This window comes from Sorex fumeus, unplaced genomic scaffold (genome assembly GCF_029834395.1).
Source record: "Sorex fumeus unplaced genomic scaffold, SorFum_2.1 ptg000081l, whole genome shotgun sequence".
NCBI lineage: Eukaryota > Metazoa > Chordata > Mammalia > Eulipotyphla > Soricidae > Sorex > Sorex fumeus.
Window position 1 is genome coordinate 3,625,138 of NW_026606138.1, and position 22,160 is coordinate 3,647,297.

General features: G+C 38.1%; 1 protein-coding gene across 2 annotated transcripts in view; it reads left to right on the plus strand.

Annotated features, from left to right (window-relative positions):
* Positions 1-22,160, plus strand: part of PTPRR (protein tyrosine phosphatase receptor type R) — a 328,064-nt gene that overhangs the window by 287,438 nt on the left and 18,466 nt on the right. For both annotated transcript variants that reach the window (XM_056130658.1, XM_056130659.1), the window contains 3 exons: positions 10,660-10,770; positions 12,628-12,785; positions 17,793-17,906. In XM_056130658.1, coding sequence (XP_055986633.1) covers positions 10,660-10,770; positions 12,628-12,785; positions 17,793-17,906 — 383 coding nt within the window. The remainder of the gene's footprint in view (positions 1-10,659; positions 10,771-12,627; positions 12,786-17,792; positions 17,907-22,160) is intronic.

Genomic DNA, 22,160 nt, shown 5'->3' on the forward strand with positions numbered 1-22,160 from the left:
ACACAGAACCAGGATAAGTCCTGAGCACAGTCAGGTGTGGCCTCAAAACAAACAAAAGCAATGCCTGTATGGTCCAAGCATACAAAACTGGAGTTAGATCTAAAACTAAACACATTTCTAAACACATTTAAACACATTTCTAAAGTCCTCAGGCTACCACATGAGGTTACTTGTTGTCCCTCTAGTTCCTTATAGTTTCATCTCTTTCTCTGTTTCTCTCTCTTTCTCTGTCTCTCTGTGTCTGTCCTCTGTCTCTGTCTCTGTCTCTCTTTCTCTCTCTGTATTTCTCTCTCTCTCTATCTCTTGTTCTGGGATGCTTCACTTCAGTGGTGCTTAGGCTTGGCAATGCTCAGAAGCCACCATGGCTATCCCCATAGGTGCTTGGAGAAGCCATGTATTGCCAGGGAACAACCCCGGGACATGATACATGAGGGACTTGTCTCTACCACTGAGTCACATTCCTGGCCCTGGAAGATATTTTCTAAGCATTTTTATTTATTGACTATATGTTGTAAGCATAGTTCATATAGATGGTAGATCTAAAGTCCAGATAGACTGAGTCACTCGCTTAAATCTACAAAGTTAACAAATTATAAAGTTTATATTTTAATCCTTGTTTGGTTCCATTACTAATGAACATCAACATATGGGTAAACAGAATATCAAAGGGAAGTGACCCACTAGCTTCAAAGAGGAGTTAGACCAAATTTATCCTTTATAAAGAGAACAATTTGGTGATTTGACCTACAATATTCTGTCAAGTGGTTAATACAGACATAATGTCTATATTCACATACAGTTTTTGTCCTAATTTTGTAACTTTATAAGTACATGAAAGATTTTTAGTAAGTTTCTGAAGAGTAAGAACGTGTGCGGGAACTCAATCCAAGCAGAGCAGCAACATTCAAAAGCGTATAGAAAAACCCCGTAGCACAAGTGAATTAAGCAGTTAGTATGGTTGTGACAGGATGTGAGAGAGACAAGGAAGAATATAACTTCAAGATTTCTGGTTTGGGAAGCTGGGTGGAAAGGTGATGTCATAAGCCTAGATGGACATCAAGGGAAACTTTGAAAAAGAAAATCAGTTCCCCACCCAGAGAAGGGTGGACCCCATCACAAAAAGAGGAAGATACAGGAAAATCTTAAGGTCATGATAAGACAATGAAGGGCCATCAAGAACCCAAGGCTTTCCCTGTGACAACACCCAGATTAGCTTTCACATTTGGAGAGAACTCCAGGCCATGGCATTTGGAAAAATTACCTCCCAAAGCCATTCACTTCTTTTTTCCACTTCGGAGAAGCCTGTGTTCTCACTTGAGTGCCTTTTTCTCTCTTCTCTGAACTAAGAAAATTCTTTTCAAGGCTGGAGCGATAGCACAGCGGGTAGGGCGTTCGCCTTACAAGCAGCCAACATGGCTGACCCGAGTTCGATTCCTCCGCCCCTCTCGGAGAGCCCGGCAAGCTACTGAGAGTATCTCGCCCGCACGGCAGAGCCTGGCAAGCTCCCCGTGACGTATTCGATATGCCAGACACAGTAACAACAAAGTCTCCAATGGAGACGTTACTGGGCCCGCTCGAGCAAATCGACGATCAACGGGAGGGCCTTTACCTTTACCTTTACCTAGAATAATTTTGTTTCACAAAATCACTGTCACTGTTCTCCCGTTGTTCATCGATTTTCTCGAGCGGGCCCAGTAACATCTCCATCGTGAGACTTGTTGTTACTGTGTTTGGCATATCAAATATGTCACGGGTAGCTTGCCAGGCTTTACCATGTGGGCAAGATACTCTCGGTAGCTTGCCGGGCTCTCCGAGAGAGGCGGAGGAATCGAACCCAGCTCGGCCGGGCTGGCTGTGCGCAAGGCAAATGCCCTACTGCTGTGCACAAAATAAGAAAGAAAAGATCCATTCCAATTTTAATGTATTTGAGGAATTCTTGAGACCTTCATTCAGACAGCAATGAGGAGTTCTAAGTAAATGCATCCCTGGAAAACCAGAATACAGCAATAAGTGGTCGTGGAGATGTGCAGAATATGCATGTTTTTTTAATTTGGGAAGGGGGTTGGGGCCACACCTAGTGGTACTCAGGGATTACTTCTGGCTCTATGCTAAGGGCTGGCAGACTTGGAGGACCACATGCATGGGATCTAACCCAGGTTGACTGCATGCAAAGCAAGTGCCCTACCCACTGTACTATCTCTCTGGCCTAGAATTCATGTTTTGAAGAATGTTTGTTTTCCATTACAAATTATTTTAGCATTTTATTATTAATTCTTATATTAGCAAGGCACCAACAAACAATATTTTAAATGACTGTTAGAATGTATGCCAAAAAGAGTAACAAGTCTTAAATGGAGATGCTACTGGTGCCCGCTTGAGCAAATTGTTGAACAACGGGAAGATAGTGCTATACACTGCTATTAGAATGTATTTCCTATTATGGTACCTAGTAATTTCCTTAGGTTGTTTCCCTTTTTTGTCACATCTCTGATTATTTCATTAAGCTGCATTCTTTTTATTGTTTATTTATTCCTTTATTTGACTTTTTGGGTCACATGTGGTTCTCAGGAGTTACTCCTGGTGGTGCTTGATGGAACATATGGAATGCTGGGGCTCAAACCCAGGCCAGACGCATGCAAGGCAAATGATGTACTATCTATCGCCCCGGACCCCAAAGCTGCATTTTTAGATGTGAAATCACCCAGCCAAATGATATGAATTTCTGAAGAACATATTCTCAATGAGTTGTCCACAACTGTATCTAACTTTTTCATCGCTTACAGTGTCTAGAATTATCCAAATAGCTTTAAATACTCTTCACAAAACATCCACTGTTGAATATTTTTTCCACATTCATTCATTTCCACTTTAAAACAATGATGCAGGAACTTGAACTTTATCATTATTGACAGCAGGGACAAAAATAACTTTGTTTAAAAGTTTATCACCTAAAAGGGGGAAAACATATAAACAAGAAGCAAATTAAATGAATAAATTCAGTTATAAAGTGTTAGGTGTTATTTTAAAAATATGCATATGTGACAAGGTAAAAAAAATGGGACACATTTTGAAATATCAAATTTGGTGGCCCATGTGAACATCTATGATCAAAGTAGGTGCAGGAGTTAGTTAAGCATAGATCTGGCAGAAGACCAGTGAGTAATCTGAGTTTCATAGGTTGTGGGGAATAAAACCAGTGTGACTGATACCCAGTGTCAATAGGGGAAAGTGATATGACATGAGGTCAAATGCAACTATTGTTTAGAAACGATTTACTGAGACAACTAATATACTAAATCAAGGATTTAATGGTAGAACTCAATTGGTTCTTTATATCAATTTTTATTTCTGTAAAATATGAATAAAGGGCTCCTTATTTTTCAAAGACTTTGGAAGGGAATATTTCAAATTTAGTACAATATATCATATATTTAAAAGTGTTATCACTGTATCACCGTATCACTGTCATCATATTGTTTATTGATTTGCTCGAGCAGGTGCCAGTAATGTCTCCATTCGTCCTACGCTGTCACATGCTAGTGTAGCCCAATGGCGTCTGCTTGCTGCAGGAACATGATGAGCCTGAGATTTTAGCAGCCTTTCCTTACTTGAACTTCCCAAAGCTGCCGCATTGGAGGATCTTTCAGGGTCAGGGGAATGAGGGCCGTTATTGTTACTGTTTTTGGCATATCGAGTATATCATGGGTAGCTTGCCAGGTTCTGCCATGTGGGCGGGATACTCTTGGTAGCTTGCCAGGCTCTCTGAGAGGAAAAACTGTGTTATATTAATACCATTTTTACTCTTGTCAGTCTAACATTTTCTTGTTAGTTACTATTACTGGTATATTCAAAATTTTATAGAAAACTTAAAGTCTTGTGAAGATATACAATAGCTCGCTAAATCAGACAGCAATAAATATGTTTTTAAACATATATATATATACAAATATATATAATAAGGGGCCTGAGAAATAGTGTAGCAGGTAGGGCATTTGCCTTGCACGCACCTGACCCAGGATCAATCCGTGGCATCCCGTATGGTCCCCTGAGCACTGCCAAAAGTAATTGGCCTGGAGCAATAGCACAGCCATAGTACAGGGGGTAGGACATTTGTCTTGCGTGCGGCCAACCCAGGTCGATTCCTCTGTCCTTCTTGGAGAGCCCAGCAAGCTAGTGAGAGTATCCAGCCCGCACAGCAGAGCCTGGCAAGCTCCCCATGGTGTATTCTATATGCCAAAAACAGTAACAACAAGTCTCACAATGGAGATGTTACTGGTGCATGCTCGAGCAAATTGATGAACACAGGAGGACAGTGCCACAGTGCTACGTATTTTCTCTAATTTATAATTGACAAAAATTTGTGTTCAAATTGGGTAATAAAAGGTTAGACAAATATACATAGAAAATCTTAGAATTGGAGTGTCAGTCTGACTCCCAAATTCTCCTCACCACTGTGGAAATCAGTATTGGTATTCCTCAAGAAAGTAAGCATAGGGGGCTGGAGCTATGATACACTGGGTAGGACATTTGCCTTGCATGCAGCTGACCTGGGTTCGATCTCCAGCAACCCGTATGGTCCCCTGACCACTGCCAGGAGTAACTCCTGTGCATCACCGGGTGTGACCCACAAACCAAAAAAAAAAAAAATTTAAAAAAAGAAAGTAAGCATAGAATTCCCACATGAATTTCTTAACATTTATCCTCAAAACATAAAAAATTAATATGAAAAGATAAATTCACACCTATGTTTATTGTAGCATTTAGTACAATAGCCAGGATATGGAAATAACCCAAATGTCCAAAGACAGAGAAAGGATAAAAACAATGTTTATCTACACAATGGAATATGATGCTGCCATAGAAAAAGAGGAAATCATTCAATTCACTGCAATGTAGTTGGAACTGGAACTATATAAGTCACAGGGAGAAGAAAATATCACATTATATCTCTCATCTATGGAATATAGAGGCCAAACAAGAGAATAGACAGTATTGAACAATGGTAAATTCTTGGTCTCAGATTACAAAACGAATTACCAAGCAGAGTGGGGGAGGACGGGAAACTGGAAGATCAAACTAAGGGTAACATGGTACAACAGTGGAGAATGGTGGTATGGACTACAGTAACTTTGTCCATCAATAGCATAAACCTTCATGTTATTATAATCACGTTACATAAAATATAATTTTTTAATCCTCCTTACCATTTCTTATGCCCTTCTTGAATCTTCTTCTCACCCATGATAGGAAGGGAACAGACTTCAGTGTCAGCAGTAACTTCAGTGTCAGCATTCAGGTGGAGAAGAGAATAGTGCAAGATTTCTCCAAGTTTAGGTTAAAAATCTCTAACCACCGCCTTTAGAAAGGAAAGACATTTTGATTAAAAAAAATTGATTCGATTTGAAAAAGCTGTTGACTCTCTTCATTCAAACTATAGTGAATAGATTGAAAATGTGGCGGACCTGGGTCTGATTTCCAGCATCACATATAGTCCCCTGAGCACTGCCAGGAGTAATTCCTGAGTGCAGAGCCAGGAGTAATCCCTGTGCATCGCCAGGTGTGACCCAAAAAGAAAAAAAAATGTGGATTGGGACTAGAATGGGGATGGCCACACTCGAGTAACAACAGTTCAGCCTGTGAAGGATGGGTTGACATGAGCAACCACACTTTGTGCTTTGTGCCAAAAGTGAGAAGAAATCTGTAAACCAAGCTCCATATCAAACATCTGAGGATCCACGTGGCATGCAAACAGTACAGAAGTGGTCAGTGACCCTCATCTTTCCTAAAGAATCAGCGCTAAAGGAGTTAGGTAGAGAAACAGTCCGACGAGGGAGGCTGGGCGACGCTGAGCAGACTGATCTCATTTCCTGTGTGTCCAAGTTTGACAGTCAAGCTGGCCTGAATATTGAAGTGTGGTCTGAAATTCAGAAGCTGCCAATCTCCAAGCAAAATGACTCACCTGCCATTTCAAACACACTTGTATTTCAAATATAACTTTTTACACTTGGAGCTTAATCTGCTAGTCTAGAATCAATTACTTCAGCCTGCTGCTTTGCTTCTAGCTATATTTAAAAGGTCCCTTATTTGACACAGTTGTGGGGGGTGGGGAGTCAGAGCGGGGAATAACACGCCCAAACAAAAACGCTAATGTTTTATTTGATCTTAAAATATATATATATATATATATGTATTCATATTAACATGTGTTTCAGGTTTTATTACAGGACTCACTCTGTAGGTTTTGGTTGTTTTTGCTATGGTCTAAAACTGGAGTTTGAGATCACACAGCTTGTGAAAATCATTCTGTTAAACATCATTAAAATTTCCCAGTTCAGTTTCATCAAAATGAGGAAGGAAAGAAGTTTGTAGAATGTGTGAACATTAAGCCAGAGAGAGAGTACAACAGGTAGGGTGCTTGCCTTGTGCAGAGAGAACCCAGAGCCAGGAGTAATCCCAGCACACAGTCCAGTATTTTCCCCTGGCCCCTCCCTCCACCCACCCAAAAGAACAGTGTGAATACACCCTCTCATGTACATTTTCAAATCTTGCATTTTTATAACTGACGAACCTGTACCTGATTTGAAACCTGTAGTTTTCTTTACTGTTCTTTAACTTGCCTTATGCAATTGTTACAGGGAATGATTCCTTTTTCTTTACATCTCATACCTTACTGATTTATGTAAAAATCATTTGTTATTAGACCAATAATGAATACAAAGGCTATAAAGAACTTTGATTATAAATATAATTTGGTGAACATCCAACTGAGTAAATAGTAACAGAAGGACCAACTTGATAAGTAAGAGTAGACTCTGAACATTGACTGTTCCCTGAACATCAGCATATTTTGCAGAGGGAGAGGGAGGCATTAGTCAATATTGTGGTAAAGAAAAAGAGGTTAAGAGACTATGGGAACCAAAAATACAAATTGGACTGCTATATACTCCAGCTGATTGCTAATAATGTGCACTTCAAACTTAAATAGTAGTACATTGTCAAGTCACTTCAATTTAATAAAAAGGCATACCAAAATAAGTGTGATATTTACTTAAAAGCTCAGTCCAAAGGGAATTATTTCAGAGACCTCTACCTAAACATGTGAGCATCCGTTTCCTTTTGCTATAAAATGATACGGTAAAAATATGGTTCTAATTATAATAGAATCTGCCCTGCAGTTCTACCATCTGCTCTGCCTAAATCAAATGATTGTAGAAGGGATTAGCTGCTAGAATACTGAAGAAGTTACTTTTGTTTATTTAATTTTATAGAGGCCACTCCAGCAGTGCTCAGGCAATGCTGAAGGCTCAGGGCCATACTGTTTTGGAAATCAAACTCAGGGCTCCATACTTGTTAGGTATGAGCTCTTACCATTTGACTTAAATCCATGGCCCAGTGAAAGTATTTTTTATATTAAATTGCTGTACCAATGTTCATAATGTATAGGTGGAACACTAAGAATAAATGAAATAATAAATTTAAATAATCTGGCCCATTCTATGCCTCTCATATGCTAAAAATTCAACCCAAACTAAATTGAGCATCTTTTTCTTTACTTTAGAGACGTTCTACAAATGATACATGCAGCATGAGGGCAAAAATCTTTTTTATTTCAAATGCACAGAATTTAAGAGGAAAACAAAAATGTTTTACAGACAAGTAACATACAAATTGAGCTTCTTTTTAATACACAAATAGCCTTAATTTTGTAGGGATAAGAAAGAAGGTCAAAGGGAGAAAAGAGAAGAAAAATGAGATTTCATTGTTTTGCACTGCATTCTGCTTTCGCTATAAATCCCTGATTAGGAAGAATTGGCCAATTCCAGAATCTTTATAGTTAGACTTCACTAATTGCTTGTTTGCATTAGAAACCCATTACCATGTAAAAACCTCTTTTGTCCTCCAAATTATGAGATCTTGGATTAATAGAAAACTTTAGTGAAAAGATCAGCCCAGTTAGCCAAAGAAAAGTGATGATTTGGGCTTTTGCTCAATAGCATGTTTTTCTGAATCACCTATTAGTGTGGCTTTACAATATTATCTGTAAAAGATTATTATTCTTCCTTGCATTTTCTACCTCTTCCATACCATTGTTAGCACCACAATGCAGAAACCCTAAAAAGCTCTTCACAAAAATCACGTGAGCCTAGCTTAAGCTCTTGGAAAAAACTACATTTGTAGCTCTTCTCCATCTCATATCTAAAAACACCCTTACTTATCTGGTCTTTTTTTTTTCTGTCTTCTCTGAAAAGGGGCGGGGGAATGTATTCAGTGTGTAAAAATAAGCTATTGTATCTTCAAAAAGGAGATGGGATGCTAATTAAGGGTTGTTTGAATGAACCAGTCACATTGCATTGTCTAGTGGGAACCGGCTGCCAATTGCATTTTTGGTAAGGAGTCAAGAAAAACATTCAAGAGGGCCCCCGGCAAGCTGCACTTCCATTTACCAAGTAGGAACCCAAGCTGTTAGGAACATTGTTGTTGGGAGTCACAGTGCAGCTTTACCTACCCGGTGCAGGAGCTGCCTTTTTAAATGGGGGTCTGCTACTGCAGTTCTATCGACCACAATGGACCACCGACACCAGACTGCTGGACCACTGAATGCCTTTCTTTGCTCAATACCTGCTCAAGATTCTCTGTCACTTCTTGGACTCATACGGGAGGGTTGTAAGAGGCACAGTAGATTGGTTCTTACAGCGAAATAATTGATGCTCCTGTGAAAGAACGCAGGCGTATTGGTTAGTATAGTTTTTAATAAGCTGGGAAATTTTCAGACATTTGGCAACTTGTAAGTGAGGAGGAAAATAAATTGCTCTATTTTTAAAAGGTTTCTTTTCCTAATGTTATGTCAGCCGGAGTCAGCCCTTCGCCTGCCTGCCTGCCAGTCTTGGGTGTGGGGTGGCATGTAAGTAGATGTTCAATGATTTACTTTGTTTGGAAAAGGACCAGAACATAGAGGATGAAAACATTTTTTTATTATGCGGATGAAAGAATCAGTGAATGCAGTAGGTGAAGTGACTTCCTTGCCACTCTCCCGCAAGAAGTATTTGGTACTTGGCAGGATGATGCCCTGAAGTGTCTGGCTGGTGTTTGACAGGTCTTCTGCTTGAGTTCTATAATCCTCTAAGTCTTTTGCTGTTTTTTTTAATCCATTCATACTTAATTGTGGTCCTATTCATTTGACATAGATATGAAGAAATAGGTGTTCAGGCTACTAAAGACAACAAATAAAGAAATTTCTCTATAAATGTGTAAGCATAGGTAGGTGTTTGGAAGGAAATAACGAATGCCTTTGAAACAGTATTTCTAAAATTAGCATTGCTTCCCTGGGTACCTTAAATAAAACACTTATGTCCACACTTAACATTCTTAATTATTGTAATATGGAGTAAAAATAATTTTAGTTCTAACACAGAGAGATGGCTTAATGGCATAGAGTACATAATTTGCATGCAGGAAGCTCCAATTTAATTCCTGGCACCTCTTGGTCTCTAGAACACTGCCAGGACAAACCCTGTGAGCTAAAACAAATTATATATATGTATATGTGTGTGTATGTGCATATGCATATACATATGTACACATAGTTTAAAAGACAAAATAATGAGTTATATATAGCTTCAATCATATTTCATAGTTTTCTTTTATAATGTTGCTTGCATATAGTATTCCATATACTACATTATCTAATATGTAATTATCTAATCACTTGAGTTTAAAATCCATAATCTATAATGTTACAATTATAGATTTATAATTATAGATTTATGTATTACAGATTTATGATCTATAATTGTAAAATTAATAACTATAATAATAGTAACATATTTTAAATGCTTGTGATATGCCTAGCTTTGTCCTAAGTGTATTCTATGTACTAAATCTTGAAGAAAGCTAGGCTAGAAATATTAGTATCTTGATTGTGAATTCACAGCTAATAAGTGGTGGAAACAAAATGTGGGCTCTGGCTCTCTGACCCCAAAGACAATTAACATAGTATGTTACTTGCTTGCAATAATACTACTTTTTAAAAACTCTGCAAAGGAGTCTCATTATAAAAACATTTTATATACTTTTATTATACATTTTTTATTGGATTCCCTAAATGAGAAGATCATTGGTCCTAGGAAATATATCACCATGAGCATAATAATGATGGCCACATCTACCTTACTTTTAAGGAAATTTCAGTTTGTGACTTCTGACAAGTATTGATCCTCTTTGGGGGCACTGATTTGATGAAGCAGGATTTGCTCCATCACTCAGAGAGAACATTTCTTTGCATTTGTGACTCCTCATCCTCACATGATAAACATATTTGAATCTTGGTTTTATAATTTATTTCTTATTTAGTTCTTCATTTCTCTTTGAAGTTTTAGAAAATTTCGCCTTAATTGTTTCCTGTATAGGATGGGAGGCAACAAGATTGGACATCTACAAGTGAAAATTGAAACTTTATTAAAGAACACATTTATTCAAATAAAATTTACACACCTTGTTTAAAACTTATAGCTCAACTGTTCTAAGACATTTACTAGATTGTAAACTTGACACTTTTTATTTTGATTAACTAAATTAAAGCGTTTCAGATGCTTGAGTAAAAAAGCACTTCAAAGCCAATGAAAACCATGAATATTTTCTGTGTTTTTCCTTCCTTTCCAGAAATGTGTACTATACTGGCCAGAAAAGAGAGGCATATATGGGAAAGTTGAGGTTCTGGTTATCAGCGTAAATGAATGTGATAACTACACCATTAGAAACCTTGTCTTAAAGGTAAGATTCAAAACTACAGCTCACCTACAAAATGGGTGATGGTAGGAGATACATTTTTATTTTAAATTACTGTATTAATTCTAATAAGTACTATAGATACAATTTAAACAAATTAAATAATGTCAAAATCAAATAAAAATGGTACTATTCACCTACATATTTCTTAGTTTTCAGTTTTTATCAGTATATGGAATAATAAAATTACTGTAAGTATGCATTAAGGAAGTTGACAAAGTAGGGTATTGTTAAATTCTAATTTGCATAAACAAAATTTGATTTAAACTCTGAATGCCTTAAACTGAAGGCTTATGCTAAAGACTTGGCCTTGATTTTTTTTTTAAATGTCACTTTGTTTCTAAGCAGCTTTAAGTAAGCCCTGGAAACTGAAAACTAAAACTCTGTATCTGTGGGTAGCCACAGGAAACAAGATAAGTTTGAATGTTGATGGTATCTTCCAAAACTTGGAGTTATAGTCATTGTAGGGACTTTCCCGGGACTACACACATCATATAAAAATTATTTTATTTATGGACAGTAGATCCTGTGGGTGGTTGCTATGTTGTTTTTTTGCTTTTAGGGAACAATAGTGTCAAATTTTCCTAAAGTGGGTGATACCACCCCGTGGGGTGTCAGAACCAAGGGTGGGTGGGGGAAGGGCACTAGAGGCTCCCAGTGATATGAGGGGGATCTGTCTGTTTGCTTAAGAAAGTAGATTCAGGGGCTGGAGCCAAAGCACAGACAGTAGGGTGTTTGCCTTGCACACAGCCTACCCAGGTTCGATTCCCAGTATCCCATATGGTCGGCCACGCACCGCCAGGAGTAATTCCTGAGTGGAGAGCCAGGAATGAGCCTGTGCATCACCGGGCGTGACCCAAAAAGAAAAAAAAAAGTAGATTTAGGTGAGTGCTGAGGTTTTGTTTTTTTGTTTGTTTTTGTTTTCTGAAAAGAAAGCCATAAGCCATAAGTCAAATAAATCTGGGAATTTCTGACCCTCACTACTAGAACAAAATTGTCACAGAAGTAGACTAGAGACAGAGCTACTCCAATGAGTAATTCATAGTAAGAAGACACATACTAAAATCTGCTTTTCAGTTATATTTTGCGTACCCTAACTCATGCCTACCCCGAAACTGGCCCTAGGTTTCCCATATGCCCAGACCCTCCATCAGACACTTCCTACTTCGCAAGCCCTGATAGAAAATTTACCACTGCAATTACTCAATGCTTTTAAACGTTTGAATTTGAGATAAGTATAGAAATGTTAGTATAAGTAATGCAAAATTGTACGTTCATATATTGCTTAATATGTTTGAGTGATCGGGCAGGAATGCTATAAGTGGAGAAAACAATATGTCCCTTCTTTTTCTTAACTATATGTTCATTTCCCATTTTGTTGATTACAAAAATGGTGTATTAAGCACTTGTTACAGATGGTTTCTGTATTAAGTATTCTCACCTAATAGAGATAAGCCATCAACCTTTGACATTAAGATATTCATCGTAAAGTTTTCTCAAGGTGAAAGGGGATTCTTCAAAAATCTCCTGAATGGGGGCTGGAGCAATAGCACAGCGGGTAGGGCGTTTGCCTGCAGCGGCCGACCCGGGATTGATTCCCAGCATCCCACATGGTCTCTGCAACACCAGAAGTAATTCCTGAGTGCAGAGCCAGGAGTAACCCCTGAGCATCGCCGGGTGTGACCCAAAAGGAAAAAAAAATCTCCTGAACTTTTAAATTTGCTGGCAACTTATTTAAATTTCCAGCAAAACTGGAGTGATAAAATCCATTCAGTATTGTGCTTTGGAAGACTTTTAGTTCTACAAGTAAATGAGGAATTTGGTGGTTGTTGCTATTTTCAGCAAGGAAGTCACACCCAACATGTGAAGCATTACTGGTACACCTCATGGCCTGATCACAAGACTCCAGACAGTGCCCAACCCCTTCTACAACTCATGCTGGATGTAGAAGAAGACCGGCTTGCCTCCTCGGGCCGAGGGCCTGTAGTTGTCCACTGCAGGTAAGGCATAAACTGTCCTTTCTGCCTGAAATAACTGTTCATTCTTTATAAAGTCAGAGATGAGACAGTTGAGTTTTCTTTCTGTTTGTACTTTTGTCAATAAAGTAAATACTCATTGAAATTGGTTAGCATCCTAATAATTGCGCCTTGATCCAGATGATATTTTTACCGAGATGAAGTGATATTATTGCAGCAATTTTAGCAAACAGCTACACAATGCAGAAAATCCCATTTCATGGAGCAGGTAGGATGCTTGCTTTGCGTGCAGCCAACCCCGGTTTGATCCTATCCCCCAAGCCTTCCAAGAGTGATCCCTGAGTACAGAGCCAGGAGTAAGCTTGAACACTGCCAGCTGTGGCCCCAAAACAAAAACCAAAGAAAACAAAGGAAAAAGAGAAAATGCCACTTCAGGGTACAGGAAACTTTATTCAGTCCTCTGCTTGGAGACACACTAATTCATTTAACTTCATCACTCTCACTTATACTAGTATGGGGTTTGGGGTGTTTTGTGTGTGTGTGTGTGTGTGTGTGTGTGTGTGTGTGTGTGTGTGTGCGTGTGTGTGTAAGTGATTTGGGGGGATTCCTTTCAAATTATATTTGTTTTGTATCATCTCATTTGCTATTATGTCCAAATCTGGTGAAAACCAGTTTATATTTTAAGTTAATTCAAGAAAAACAGAGAGAAATAAAAGCATGAATTGAGAGGTAGGCAGGCAGTAGCTCACTGAAACAAAAAACAAGCATTAGCAGAAAATGGCGTGATGGGACTATGCGTTTCATAGAAATGGGTGCTCCATTTCTTCATGTCAGACTTTAAAGCTCTCCTCCTATTACTGATATCCCTTCACCTTATTTTCCTGTTACTGTGCCCAAATTAAAGTCGTTTTTATTTATAGAACCAGATATTTATTCACCATACTTTACTAAAGTAGCATGTTGGGTTTAATCTTCCATGTTTTGCAAGATAGCTTTTGAAAATATCTTTGAAAAAGTAGATTATGTTAATTATAATATTAGCCTCTTTTTTGTGAAACTTTGTGGTTTAAGAGTAAAATTTGGTCTAAATCTATTTATCCAAAGGTATTATTGCGTAGTTTTCAGGTTAGGCCTTATTCTAAACTTAGTTTGGGGCAGAGGAAAAACAATCTCAATGATCACTTTTTTTTAAAATTTTTATTAGTGAGACATCATGAAGTACAGTTGCAGACTTACAAATTTTTGTGCTTGGGTTTCAATTATACAATGATCAAATACCCATCCCTCCCACCAGTGCCCATTTCCCCCCACCAGGGATCCCAGTATCCCTCCCACCCCCCATCCCACCCTGCCTCTGTGGCAGGGCATTCCCTTTTGTTCTCTCTCTCTTATTGGGTGTTGTGGTTTGAAAAAAAGGCAATGGGTGACAATCATGTTTGGTCTATAGTCTACTTTCAGCATGCTTCTCCCATCCTGGGAGGATCCTCCCAATGCCTTTATTTGGTGTTCCCTCCTCTATCTGAGCTCCCTTTTCCCCTAGCATGTGTGGTTGGCCTCCAAGCCATGGAGTAAAGTTCCTGGTACTAATCTCGGCCATTCTTGGGTGTTAGTTGCCTATTTTGTTACTTTATGTTCCCCAGATGAATGCAATCTTTCTATGTCTATCCCTTCCTTTCTGAGTCATTTCGCTTAACATGATACTTTCCATGTAGTACCACTTGTATGTAAATTTCATGACTTCTTCTTTTTCAACAGCTACATAGTACTCCATTGTGTAAATGTACCAAAGTTTCTTTACCAGTTATCTGTTCTTGGGCACTCAGGTTTTTTCCAGATTCTGGCTATTGCAAAGAGTGCTGCAATGAACAAACAATTGCAGATATCACTTCGACTATACTTTTTTGCCTCTCTGGGATATATTCCCAGGAGTGATATTGCTGGATCAAATGGAAGCTCAATTTCTAATTTTTTGAGAATCGTCCATACTGTTTAGAACAAAAGCAACCGGTACTTGCATGGATGTGGTGAGAAAGGGACACTCCTTCACTGTTGGTGGGAATGCCAACTGGTTCAGCACTTTTGGAAAACAGTATGGACGATTCTCAATGATCACTTTTTAAGACCAGAACTATCCCCTGCCCAAAATCATAAAATACTCAGGATATCTAAAACAAACTCACCACTTCCCCTACAAAACCAACTCCCCTTCTGGTTACTATTTCCAAGAATTTGACCATCTTTTTTACCAGGCATCCAACATTTAAGGTTGACAGTTATCTTTGGCCCTCCTTTCAGACTTGAGCCTCACTATCTAATCAATTACTAGATTGATTTTCCTTTCAAAGATCTCCCATAATCATCACTTCCTTTCAACCACCCAAGTTCAGCCCTTTTGCCCTCATTCATGTACTGGAGAAATAGTTGGCTAATTGCAAATACCCACCCCACTTCTGTAAACCCTACCCTCAGTATGGCCTACTCTGTACAGCTATCTAGGACAACTTTACTTGGATGCTAGTCCTTAAGACCCTCTTTCATCATCTAGAGGCCCTGTTCAAACTTTTCAATAGCTTCCCATTACATAAAGCAAAAGTTCCTACTCTTGGGTCTATCAATAAGCAACAAGGGTCAGTAAATACCTTAAAACTGCATGAAGAAATTAGTGGACATAAAGTTTTGTGAATTTTTCTGGGAAGTTAAAGTTTATAGCTTTCATCAAATTCTAAAAATAATAATGATAATAATAATTTTAAGAGTACTATGATTGAGAAATGAAATTTGAACCTCTGGACTTTCCAAAGAAGATCCTTTACAGGCCCCAGTGTACCTTCTTAGACCTACGTCTTATTTCCTATTATTTCTCAAATAATGTTCTCCTTATTGTTGCATAAAATATCAGTTGTTATACAGAATTCCTTTCCTTCTGCCATTCTCATACACGCAATAGTTTCTCCCATTCATAGTTACCACAGTACCTCCAATCCAAAGGGTACAGTTGAAATTCTCTTTAATGAAATAGACTTTTAAAAAGACATTTCAATTAAAAGGGACCTATTATACCCCTGAATTCCTTTGCATTTATATTCAACAAAAGCAAGGGCCAAACATGGGAAGTAATGCCATTTGAGTGCCAAAATGGGAGAAAGTAATTCAAGCTATGAGGATTAAAGAAGACTTCTAAAAATTAAACTAATGTAAAACAAAGTCTTAAAATGACAATGTTTCATTTTAATAAATGAAGGAGGGGTCATTTCTGACAGAGGAAATTTAATTAACGCAAAAGAATAATGCAGTTTCAAGGCATTTACTGACCTCTGTTGCTCACTGATGAACCCAAGATTAAGAACTTTTTTTTGCTCTGTAATGGGAAGCTAGTGAAAAGCTTGAATAGGGCCTCCAGATGATGAAAGAGAGTTTTAGTAGCAGTATCCAAATGAAGTATATGATTATGAGAATAGGGTGTATGGAAATAATTTTTTTCTAATGCCATGTAAATTGAAACAAAAGCATAAAGAATACAGGATGATTACACAATAGGGAAAAAACCCTGAAATTTAGTACACTCATATATGAGCCACAAACAGCATGTAGGTTGCTCAAACATTGTGCTATAATTATTAAAAACCATCTACAGTTTTCAAGCAGAGAATTTTATGATTAGGCCCTATTTTAGAGAGGTGAATCCAACAGCTGTGTGTATTTTGAATTAGTTCAAGGAAAGATATGAGACTTGGAAATCGTAATAACATCCTTACTAATCATGAAATGAGGAGTTACTGGAAAACATGAGCAGTCTACAGAAAGAAAAGTATGAATTTCAAGGGCTCGTGTTTTGGGCTGATAGAAAATTAAGAATTGGTAACAGATTGGATGTGGGAAGTGAGAGAGGAGAAGATATGAGAGATGGTTTCAAGATTTCTATGCTGCAAATTTGTGTGATTGGTAATGCCATTGAGGAAAAAGTTCATTAATTCTGTTTTGGATATCAAGTTTAAATACATGTAACTGAAACAAGTACAAAATAGTAATATCTTGAGTTCCAACTAGGAGATGCCAGTCTAGAGTTTAGAAGAAACTTAGGAAATTTAGATGTGTACTCTAGATAAAATTTTATAATGATGGTTAGTGTTTGAAACTTGAAAGTACTTGAGGGAGCAGAGAAAAATATACATCCAGAGGCAGATGGATATATGGAAAGACAGAGAGGCAGAGGGAGATATTAAGAATGGGCTGATAGAACGGCATCCCATATAAAGTAGATGAATGGGTAAAAACTCCCAGTGTTTCTCTTTAATGATTAACAAATACCTGGATATAAATAACTTGTAAATATGTGCTTCTGGCCATATAGTCTCTTATAAGCAAAACTGGATCTTTAGTTATTTATTAGACTCTCCAACATCATTATATCTAAGACAAACTAAACCCCATACTTAAATCAATTCTGTTCTGGTACTTTTTCCTTTGAAGTTTGCTTTCTCACTGGTGAACTTCAGTCCTCCAGATTCACATTTGGGATGGACCTATATATAGTCTTTTTTTCTCCTTTCTCTCACCTAAATTCAAGTCCCAGTTATTCTTTGTAAAATGATTTTTATGAAGCCAGTGAGAATAGGTGTTAAAGTGTTTGCCTTGCATGTGACCAACTCTAGTTCAATGCCCAACATTGCATATGGTCCCCCAAGCACTGCCAGGAGTGATCTCTGAGCGTGGAGCCAGGAATAATGCCTGAGCATTGCCAGGTTTGATTCAAAAAAACAAACAATAAAATTGCAATGCCTTTTTATTATTCTTCCTGCTCATACTACCAGATATAACCAAATACAAAGATGCAACGTAAGTACTTAATATGGAGCTAGATTTATAATACTTAATACTTAGTACATTAGAACTCTAGTTGTTCTTTTATGAATAATCCTAAAGATGTTTTATTTTCTAAAGTCTGTTTCAAATTTTAAAGTACCCTTTTGAAAGAATGTTTCACCTTTGTTATTTTCTTTCCTTCACCTTTGTCTTTTTTAATCTCTCTAGTGCAGGGATAGGCAGAACAGGATGTTTTATTGCTACATCCATTGGCTGTCGACAGCTGAAAGAAGAAGGTGTTGTTGATGCATTAAGCATTGTGTGCCAGCTCCGTGTGGACAGGTGAGTGTCTGCATGCATGGTTTTGGAACTTCAGAGCCACAGTATCAGGCACAACCTGGTCTAATCTTCCTGAATGAAAGTATCCACAGGTTCCAAAGTCCTGAATCTCTAAAGGAATTTGTATAGAATGCTCATAAACATGCATTATGTTAAGTGAGAAAAGAAAGAAAAAGAGAAAAAAGAAGTGATCAAAAATCCTATTTGTATCACTACTGAGTTTAAAACAACAAGTTTATGTAATTCAGGCTGCTTGTGTTGATAGCTATTTTACTAATCTTGCATCCCTCTTCCTTTATATATGCACTGCATTTTATTTGACTTCACTGAAGTATCCTCTTTTAGATTTTCACTTTTAAAATGAGGCATACGCCATACTACCAAAATCATCTTTTTCTTTAGCCTGCTTTTTTGGTTTGTTTATTTGTTTGTCTTGAGGGCCACATCTGGTGATACACAGGGCTTACTCATGGCTCTAAATTCAGGGGTCACTCCTGGTGACCAAATGGGGAGCATTTAGGGCAACAGGGATTAAACTGAATCAACTGCACGCAAGGCAAGTGTCTTATCTGTACTATCTCTCTGGCTACTGGTCTGCTTTTCTTTAAATATGAAAAACACACGTAACAACCTTTACTATCTGAAACAGTTCTAAGTGTATCAGTTCCATGGTGCTAAGTGCATTCTCTTAACTGCACAATCAAACCCAGAATTCTTTTCATCTTGCAAAACTTTACTCCCATTAAATAACTTTCTCTCCTCTCTCCTCCCCACCTCTAACTCCTGAAATTACCATTATTTTCTATCTTTTAACTAGTATGAATTTAACTAGTATGTGTACCTCATGTAAGTGGAATTACACAGACACATTACTTGTCTAGCTCACATAAAGTCTTCCAGATTTATCTGTATCATGGAATGAATCAAAATTTCCTTTACTGAAGAGATATGTCAAAAGGCTGAGTGCATGTATTGTTCATGGTATGCTCAGATTCAATTCCTGGTAATTCATAATTCCCTACGTAGAGCCAGAAGTGACCCCCCAAAGACAGACACAGAACTAGCCAACAAAACACAATATATCTTTACTTTATAAAGCTGAACAATATTTCACGTATGGATTCATTATTCTTTGTTGTCCATTCATCCATTGATAGACACTTGTATGATTTCCATCTTTTTTTCGGAGGGGGAGGTCACACCCAACAGTGCTCAGGACTTACTCCTGTCTCTGTGCTCAGGGATTACTCCTGGCAGGACTCAGGGCACCCTATGAGGTGCCAGGGATCAACCACTGGTTGGCTGTATGCAAAGGCAAGCCCTGCCCACTGATCTAATCCCTGATTTTCATGTTGGTTACTGTGAATGCATACAAATAGCTGTGCAAGATTCTTCTGAAAATGCATTTGCTGAATCATAGAGACATTCTAATTTTACCTTTTTAAGGAGCTGCCGTACTCTTTCCACACTTACATTCCCACCAACAGTGCAAAGGGATTACAACATCCCCATGCCATTGCCAACACTTATTTTCCATTTGTTTTATGGTGGTTGTCTTAACAGGTATGGGATGAAAAAGTAGGTTTTATAGATCGATGGTTTGGTCATATTGGTGATGTTTTCTGTTCATGTGAAATAAACAGAATGAAGAACTCTTGTTCGTCTGGCTTCTGGCGAAGCCCACCTGGGTAAATGAATAACTGGGTCAGCCATAAGAAGGTAAACATGATCCTTGAGAACAGGCACAGAGAGAGTTGCTTGAACCTTTCTTTGCACATCAGTGTGGAAGAATAGTTGCCTAAAATATAAAACTGGCTTGTCTTCTTTTATTTCTGCAGCAAGTATTGATTGTTACTCTTATGGAGCGAAGGGATGGATACAAGTATAGAACTGCACAAGATGAGTGAGGTCAGCTCTCTTAGAGGGGTTTGCTGAGAAAGAGAAGAGATAATGAACAAGTGAATAAACAAAATGGCTTTAGACAGATAAATCTATGAAGGCATAATACAGAGGGTCAGCTGTGTTTTGGACTTGGGCCTCTGACCTGGAATGGCCTAAATGTAAAGGCAGATTATTAGATTTATTCAACTGAGCACCTACCATGTGTTGGGTTTGGAGATTTCAATGAAACAAAATATTGTTCTTAAAACTCAAGGAAATAATGTATATACATAATAGATGCATTTATAAAATATTTAGAGTTGGTTACATGGGAAAACTTTAAAAAGGGTTCACTGATTATTGCCATCTTTGCAACTGTTAAAAATTATTGAAAAAGTTTCTGTCTCTAAAAATTATACACTCAGGGACCAGAGCAATAGTACTGTGGATAGGGTATTTGCCGTGTATGTGGAAAATCCCATATAGCTCCTAGAGCCCTGCCGGAAATGATCCCTGAGCATAGAGCCAGGAGTAAGTCCTGAGCACCACTGGGGATGACCCCCAAACCAAAAATATATTAAAAATAAATAAAAATTAAACACTCAAATCTCTCTTTGCAGAGGGGTCTTTCCCTCCTCATCTCTATCATTTCTTGTTCCGTCTATATAATAACTTCTAAGCTTCAATAAGTGCTTCTTCTCTTTCTTTATCTTGTTCTGGTTAATTAGAAGTTGTCCCTCGCAGTGGCTATGGTCTTTGGAAAGAGCTCACCTGATTTATCATTCTGACCTCCACACTTCTCTGCTTCTATAGCCTTCAAACATTTATAGGAATTCTCCATGCATTGTTTTTATCATATGGAAAATGGAATATTCTATAGCTAAGGTTACTGTTCTTTTAATGATTAACAGTTAATCTGCATATTGTATAATAAGCATGTTGTCAAGTTTAGCAATACATATTATCAATATATAGAGCTACCCTCACTCTTCCCTCTCCATTTTCTGCTTTCCATACCCCACATTCAACTGCTTCCAAAAGTATTATTGTACTTAGGACATCATTTTCTATTATCTATCCTTTTCCCCATACAATTGCTACCTTTGCCTTCCACCCATCATCGTCCTCTCCAAAGAAAAAAGGATCCAGTTACTTCTCTGGGACCTACCTTCACCCAGAAGAGGACCTACCCTCTTAAGATCAGAGGGTAAGCTCAGTCAGCTGATGGCTGTTTCTGTGGTGACCTTCACTTCACCTACCTGCTTTACACTTTTATAACAAAGCTCTTAGAGAGAACTCCAACTCCTCCAAGAATGCTGATGCTAATCTTTCAACCTTGCTTTCCTACTGCTGAAACTCCAGGAAAAAAAAAAACAGATCATACATGGATCTAAATTGGCTCCAGGGGCCGGAGCAATACTATAGTGGTTAGAGTGTTTGCCTTGCATGCAGCCAACCCGGATTGAATCCCAGATATTCCATATGGTCTCCCAAGCACCACCAGGATAATTCCTGAGTGCAGAACCAGGAGCAACCCCTGAGCATTATGGTATTACTCAAAAACATTACCCAAAAGCCCCTTAACAATTTAAAAAGTAAAAAATAAACAGGTGTGATACCAGTTCATTGGCTCCCCTGGCCCAATTCAGTAACTCTTGGGAAAGTGGCTTTGGTTTGCTTATTGTTTTGGTTCTTGCTGGTATTGAATCATGCCTGTCACCTTCCCATACTCCCACATCCCTCCACCTGCTTTTCTGACCTTACCACTGCCCAGCCACCTTCCCCCATCAAGTCTACCAAATTGTCCTCTAGTTTTCAAAATAATCACAGATACATTTTTTTAAAACCATATCACAATGCCTCCTCTATCTGCTCCTTCCTTCCTAAAGCAAATGGCCAGCCAGCACTTTTAACCTGGGACTTCCATCACTTCCAAGGTCTTCCCACAAGACTTGCCTTTTTACTCCTGATAAGATCTTGAAAACATATTTAATGTCTCTGCTGATCTAAAATCTATGGGTTCCAAACTCCAAGGATCTGAATGACTGCCAATATATGTCTCAAAATCACTGATTCATTAATCAAGGTCCCTTGTAAATTAATTTTCTCTGAGCAGATGCTTGATTGTTTATAAAACCAAAACTCTCCTAAAACTCTCCTTGAGAGATTTTTCCTTTGCTTTCCTTCCTTCACAGGATCAATAAAGATTTTCCTCTCTTTTTTGTTTTTTTTCTCTTTTTTTATGCATTCCCCTAACTACTATGAAAAGCAAAAGAGAAACCTCTCCTCCTTCCATCCTTCTAGTCTCCATCCTTCTGTGTCTTCCTATTCAGCTTTTTTCTATCATACTTTTGTACTTATTTATTCATTTGTTTG